Source organism: Phalaenopsis equestris, unplaced genomic scaffold (genome assembly GCF_001263595.1).
Source record: "Phalaenopsis equestris unplaced genomic scaffold, ASM126359v1 Scaffold000022, whole genome shotgun sequence".
Lineage (NCBI taxonomy): Eukaryota > Viridiplantae > Streptophyta > Magnoliopsida > Asparagales > Orchidaceae > Phalaenopsis > Phalaenopsis equestris.
Genome location: NW_018164464.1, coordinates 366,375 through 373,788, shown reverse-complemented (window position 1 = coordinate 373,788; position 7,414 = coordinate 366,375). Strand labels below are relative to the sequence as shown.

At 35.9% G+C, this 7,414-nt stretch overlaps 1 protein-coding gene across 1 annotated transcript; it reads left to right on the top strand.

The window, feature by feature from the left end:
• Window positions 1-705: 705 nt before the first annotated feature.
• On the top strand, window positions 706-7,414 carry LOC110018411 (protein PRD1). Its single transcript, XM_020715720.1, has 7 exons — window positions 706-871; window positions 1,943-2,245; window positions 2,324-3,284; window positions 3,592-4,294; window positions 5,749-6,021; window positions 6,349-7,020; window positions 7,403-7,414. Exons 1-7 carry the CDS (start codon window positions 706-708, stop codon window positions 7,412-7,414), a joined length of 3,090 nt encoding a protein of 1,029 aa, XP_020571379.1.

Sequence of the window (7,414 nt, the reverse complement as noted above, 5' to 3'; positions counted from 1 at the left end):
AGGGAGACGATGGTGTGCTTTAGAGCTCTAGTAGTTCCGCATTTAAAATTTCATATGTTTTGTATATTAAATATGGTATTATTTATTATGCCAACAACTTATTTAAAAATATCAACAATGGCAAGTAAAGTTTTTGGGACATTAACATAAGCATAAAAATTAACATTCATAAGAAGATTGAGCCTAGGTTTGGAATCAGATCGTTTAACAGTATGTAGGGTTGTGCATTATTTGGTCAAAACTAAAAGATAGAACCTAACTAAACTGGACAAGTTCGGTTGGTTTGGTTTGTGATGCGTGTAAGAGAATTCGCGGTGGTAAAAGTGATTAATTAATTTCTTAGCATTGCTCTAGAACCCAACACACACTCATGTAATAGCAATGATGGACAAAAACACTAGAAGATTTTTATGTGGAAAACTCGGAAAGGGCAAAAATCACTGGGCCTTGCCCAATTCAAGAAATTCACTATAATCTGGTGATTATAGGTATGATCCCTTGTCTCACATGAGAGAAAGGGTTACAAAGCTTCTCAAGTTACAAAGTTGCCGCATGAAAGTACTTATGACATTGCGGTAGGGAGCGATTGTAAGGAGGAGCAATAGTCGGGGCTTCAATGTACCGTCTTCGGGGTCTGTATGACGTTCAAAATGATGTGTTCTTCGTAGTTTACTTCTTACGGTGCTTTGTCACAAAGAATGGGTGATGAGTAATGGTAATCGAAGGCGGTCGACGAGGGGTGGTTGTTGGTGGCTGGTGGCGGTTGACGACTGTCAGAGAAGGAGGCATTTGTCGGATCGTTGGTGTAGAAGTGATGCTCGACTTCAGTTTCTTCTCAGTGTTTCAGGCTTCTTCAGATTTCAAGCTCTCAGTTCTCTTCTCATGAGGAGGGTAGAATCTTATTTATAGAGTCCATGTTGCAAAAATGAAAGGAATTCAAATTACTCTTAATCGAACTGCCCAAAGAGATCCCCTTGATCGTACGATATTCGATGGTCATTTAAGTCCTTAATGTGTCGGAATTGAGCAATCTTGGACTCGTTGGATTCATCTTGTCGATAGATTCGATAAACTGTGCTTGCTACGTTCAGAATTCATTTAATCTTGCAACTATGCATGAAAAGGTTTCAAATGTGGTTTAACAATTTTTTTTGGGATTGATTTGACTTGGATCAGACCAATTTGGTGTCGTTGGGCCTGTCTCGTTGAGACGGTCAATTTGACTATAAACTTGCTGAAATAAGAGTTTTGTATGACTTCTAGTTGAAGTTTGAATATTCCTTGCTTAAAACTTGCCTCGAGATCCATGTCGGATGATGAAAATTTGTTGGAGGCGTGTCAGTTTTGTTCGATTTAAAAAATGCATTTTAGTTTTTGGGTTTTAAAACCTCAATATTTGCTTTTCATGTTTATTATAGATTTAACTGAACAATCAGAAAAACTGAAAATTTGAAATTAAATGGAGGATTTATGAAATTAAATCGACATTATACTTGTAAGACATATAATTGTTGATGTTTTTCGTAACGGAACTTCAACTATTAAATAGCGGGCCATTTAAACTGAATAAAATTTCAGTTATGTTGGTTTGGTTTTATCAAAATATTGATTGGCTCAGTTTTTCAGATTTCAAATTTAGGTTGCAATTGGTTTGAGTAATTTGAAAACAGATTCATCCAAATCGGCCAAATGCTGACCTCGAACAGTGTGCATGGGTAGGCCGATGAATGTGCTTTGCATTACTTTTAGAAAATAAATATTGAAAGGGAAGAAATGGTTTTTGCTGCTTTACTTTGCAAGACTCACTTTTGTTTAACTCGTAAAAAAGTAAAATTTTCCCTGCATATGTTGTGAAAATGTTAGAAGGATGAAGATGCAGCTTGGTTTTGTATTCTCCTTTCTTTTTTACTGAACTAAGCAACATGACTGTAAATTTTCACAGCATTACTCCTGGTATTGGCTGGGAAGGGTCTTTTTCAGAACTTATTTGTAAATAATATCCTTGGCATTGATCTCAATGAAGCAAGGGGAAATGGAGAGGGAATCATGCAACAAAGTCCTCTCATTTCCTTGTTTGCCGATGCAATCAAAGGCTGTTTGCTTTCTTCAGATGAAGATATACAAATCAACACATTGAACTTGATTATTCACATTATATCACCAGAAAACTGTTCAATTACAGAACTACGAGTTCTTGTGGAGGAAAATATTCCTGATTATATATTTGAAATACTCAGACTGTCAGGTAACAATACCTGCATGAAAGGTATGATTAAAGTATCTAATATGTGCTTTCTTATCATATTCTATTTGATTTATGTAGGGAATAAGGATCCTGTGGTTATTGCCTCCCTACAGTGTCTAGCTCTCTTTGCTGCTGCAGAAGAACTCATGAAACAAAAACTTGTAGTTGGATTCTCTTCATTGCTTTCTGCTTTGCATTATACATCACAGATACCTCTGCATCCTGTTCAACCTCATGCATTAAAGCTTGTTGGGAACTGCATCTCAAATTCCCCTGGTATAATATCCATATCACAAGTTTCAGAATTAGCTTCGATTTTGACATGTATACTAAGGAGGTCCATTAATGGAGAGACTCCTGAGACCTTCATCTTGGCATGTTCGGCATTTGTGGAAATTCTCAAGTCACCATCTTCCCATGGAATCCAAAAGATTGGAGCTCTGATCAAAGAAGCATCAAGTTGTGCAGTTTTATGTTCTCTTTCTTTCCCTCAAGGAAATCCCGCTGAACTTATAATCCATTCACTTTCTCTTCTGAAAGAAGCCCATTTATACAGTCTAAGGGAAGATGGCAATGGAAACTCTGATAGAGAACTGGAAGAAAGCATAACGGTAACATGCCAAAATTATCTTTTTCCTTGGCTGGAAAGAGTTATTAATGAAGAAGTTGAGGAGGATGTGGTACAGGAAGTCCTTCAGACATTTCATTTCATATTGCTCAGTGGTTCTGAGGCCCAGACCCAGAGTTTAGCAAACAAGCTAATATCTTCTTATTGGCTCACTTTATGCTTTACTTATTTGGGTCTATTTCCTACTGATCGGATGAGATCGAGCGTATATTTGATCATTGCTTCGCTACTTGAACGAGTATTCGGTCCAAATTTTGGGCAACCCGTGCAAGATGCTCTTTTATACCTCCCAGCAGATCCTCTTGATTTGATCTTTTTGTTGGGACAGAAAAGCAATATTGATCCTCAACTAGCTTTGTGTCAGCGTGCCACACTTTTGATTTTATATGTTAGCTCAATCTCAGGTGAAAGGTAATTTATTTGGAAGTTTTACATACATTCACTCAATTCCTATGTATTTACATATCACATTCACTCAATTCCTATGTATTTACATATCTAAAACAAAAACTTAAATTTTTACATATATGCATACCTTTGTATGAAAAAGGTGAATTTGACCATTAAAAAGTGCAATTAGTGTGGTTTTTTTATGTAATATGAAAGAATTGGGTTGCATGTATATAAATGCCCTAATTTATTTTCAACGCCTTACAATGTTGCACATTGGATTTAGCGTAATTACCTGATTTATAGTCACCATGTTTCTTCCATTTAGGTTTGCTGAAGACACTCAGGTTTTGGCTTCATTGGAGCAATTTATTCTTGTTAATGGCAACGATTTTGTTTGTGGGAGTGGTGATTCTTTAATGTTGGCTCGAGTAGTGCATCTCTATGGACTCATCCGAGGTTCCCCAAGGGACGAGAAGATGTCATACAGTCCAGAAGCCGAGAACACACTGCTTAATATAATAGTCGAAGATGATCTGGAATTATTCTCATTTGACATACATCCAATAGCATTAAAATGGCTTTTCCAGCAAGAAGGAATCATGAATTACTTATCTAACCAGATTTTGAAGTTTTGTAGGCTCTCTAAGGAAAATGAATCACTCCTGATTGTCTACTCATATGGAACCCAAACTATGAAAATGGAACTGATATCAGAATTGGTGGTTTCTGGAGATAATTATGTAGCGCCATTGCTGGTGTCACTTCTGAGAGAGCTGCAAGACGAAGGTGGTGAAGATGACCTGAAATGTGTAACGAATACAATGGAGGGAATACTGAAGAATTTTTCTGATGCTTCTAACCAGTTCTGCAGGCACAGCTTTGCTGGTGCAATATGTGGCATCTACTATTTGCCATACTGTTCTCTCCAACTCTTCTCAATGTGCTCCCTGCTGGTTTTTCATGTTCTTTGCGCTGCAAACCATGACGTGCTCTCTCATGAGGGAGAGTGGCTCGCGATTACAATGAAGGTACCGAAATTTCTCTCCCTTTAGTCTTAGAGTGTGTTCATCCTCTTCAACTTAATTTCTCTTTATGATAAAGGGTAAAATCGATGCATTTCACTGCATTTTTGGACACTAAGCAATTTTTAATCTCTTATTTAGAATGTAGGTGACTCAGAAACATGATTATAGTGAATTTCACTCGAAAAAGTTAAAATAGTGGTATTTTTCATGTGATATGACTGATTTGGTTGGTGAAAATGTAAAAAAATAAACTTTATGTAAATACATAGGAATAGGGTGCTATGTATATTGTTTGTAAGGCGAACCCTAGTCATCCTTCCTATTGTTTTAGGTTATTATTTTAATTCGCGATAAATTGATCTATTTCCTTTATTGACTTGTATGTCTTAGCCCTTCTTTATATAAAGGACCTTAGGGCTAGTGAGAGGAGAGAGCAAGTGTTGAGTTGTAACTTCAGGCCGTTTTCTCTTTCTCCCTATACCCTGCTAGAGGAAACTCCCTCGCCTTGGACGTAGGAGAATTAACTTAATGTAGAACCACATAAATCTTTTGTATTTGATTATTGTTGTGTGAATTTCTTTATTTCTGCATTGTTTCACATAACACTCGCATAAGTAGTGCTTTCTTGTAATTCTCTTACACAAATCACACTCAAGCAAGCAAAAATTTTCACCTAAATCATAAAAAGGGCAACAACTTGAAAGTATGCCCAAGTTGCAGCAATTAATGACGTTGTGATTGCCAGTATTTTGTTTTCATGTATATTTTGCTCTCTGTTGTTGAGAATAGTATATACCGGGTCTAAGCGCATACTCTGTAAATTTTAAGTTCATTGAATTGTGAATTAAGTATGAGAATTTTCAATCTAGATTCTTTGGCAGAATCTCAACGGTTAGGTTGGTGCGAATCATTGAAAGACCTTGAGCATCAACATGGTGGTTTCTGTGAACTTTCGGGCTGGATTTGAAATAAAAAATAAGAAAATAAAAAGGGGCATTTACATATATAACATAGAATTTTTATGTATTTATATATGTAACATCTAAACTTTCATATTTACACATAGAGCTCAAATCTTTAAGATAATATCAAAAATAGCATTATTATCATTTTTTAAAAACCAAATACACCTTTTCATGCGTAGGTTTAAAATATCAAAAACCTATGTATGTGAATAAGGAAGTGTAGTTGTGAGATATGTAAATACATAAGAAGTCTGTGCCGCGTGTGTAAAATTCCCAATAAAAAAAAAATCCCTTAAGACCTTTTTTATATACGGGTTGCTATGAAGATCATTTAGTAACACTAATGAGCAAAATAAAGGAAAATGAGACTCAAAGTTCATAGAGAACCATCATTAACCTCTAATGTGAATAATACCATCCTCATTTTAAAATTCTCATATTAAACTTTATTTTCTGCATGGAAAATATTATCATGTTAATTAATCCATGCAGTTGCTGGAATTCGTTAACCCTAAGCTTGCCTCTCATCTCTGGGGTCAAGAAGAGCTCCTGGTAATTAGCATTTTTTGTCTCATCCTTCACCATTCAAGGTACCAGGTGCTTGAAGAAACTTCAAAGGCCATACTGCTGAATGGTGCTTTGGCTTCCGCTGTCAAGAATATAGTCCAAACATCCATTGCAAAAGGTCCAGCTCTAGAAAATCATGACGAAGAAATGGAGACAGGGCAATGCTTACTTTTCATTCTATTACTGTATTTCTTTTATGTATTTACATATCTAACACCTAAATTTCAATTTTTACATTCATCTCGTGTATTTTTGATGTGATAGGGAAGATTTGGTTGGGAAAAATGTCAAAGGTAAAGCTTAGGTGCTAGTTATTTTGATACATCGGAATTGTGTGGTATGATGTAAACGCCTCTTTTAATATTCACATTTATACCATCTTAATCTTTCATATCACATAAAAAACATCAACATTTTAACATTTAAAAGGTAAAATACACCTTTTCATGCTTAGGTAAAGCGACATAAATGTAAAAATTGAAGTTTGAGACGAATATGTATGTAAATCTTCTTTTTCTTTAGCAGACCCCAGCTAATAACCTTCTCTTCAGCTTCTATGCTACTTCACAAAACTGTCTGGATTGGCAAAACTTGCTTCAATCTTGCAATAATTCTCATCCACCATTGTTACTCTCTATAAAATGTCATGATTTATGCCGGCTGATGCACTTCGGGTCTTCTCTGGTCAAATCTCTCTCATCACAGTGCCTGGTAGACATTATTAGCAGAATATCTGATCAGAGAGAAAAAAACCATGAAGAACTAAGATGCCCGATGAGATATCTTCAATCAATGATATCCATTATGGAAAGCCTAGTTTTCTATGAAGAGAAAGTCGTGGCCACAAACTGCAGTGTCTGTTTATCCATAATTCTAAGTTGGGGGAGCCTCAGAAACTGTAAATGGCTTAGGATGATAATGGAGGAGTTCACAATGACCTTAATGGCTTCCAGTATGGCTTCAAAATACTTCAAAAATCAGCACAAGCCTGCTTCACATATAGCAACGGCTTTGCTCAAGCTGGACCAAGCGCCTGAATGGATGAGATCTGTATTTGATATTTCTTGTATCACTGGAATAATCAACAATCTATGTGCACAAAACTTGAGCGCAGAGATGGTTAATCTGTTTAGGGTTCTTCTATCAAGGAAATATCTGAATGAAGATCATATTGGGTGCTTAAATAAAACATTTCAGGTAAAGATTTCTCTCTCTCTCTCTCTCTTGAATTTCAGGTAAAGATTTCTCTCTCTCTCTCTCTCTTGGTTTTCTGAAACTGACACCACAAAGGAAAAATAGGTTATCATGACCAAATTTTGGTTGTGACAGCCGTTAGATTTGTTTTGAGATGCGTGCAATATAGGGGAAATGAATCGAAAATTGTATTATACTCACATGAAAGTAAATCCAACGGCTTTAAAGGCTTGTCCTTATAAAAAATAAGACCAAGATATCTTGAGCCAACGTTTTTCACAATATGAGTTCTTTTAGGGTCTATTTGGGATAATTTTTTGTTGCTTTGTATATCAGATTGTCACCACAATTCTATTTGTAGAATTGTTTTATTATTATTTTCTAGAAATTTCTGTGA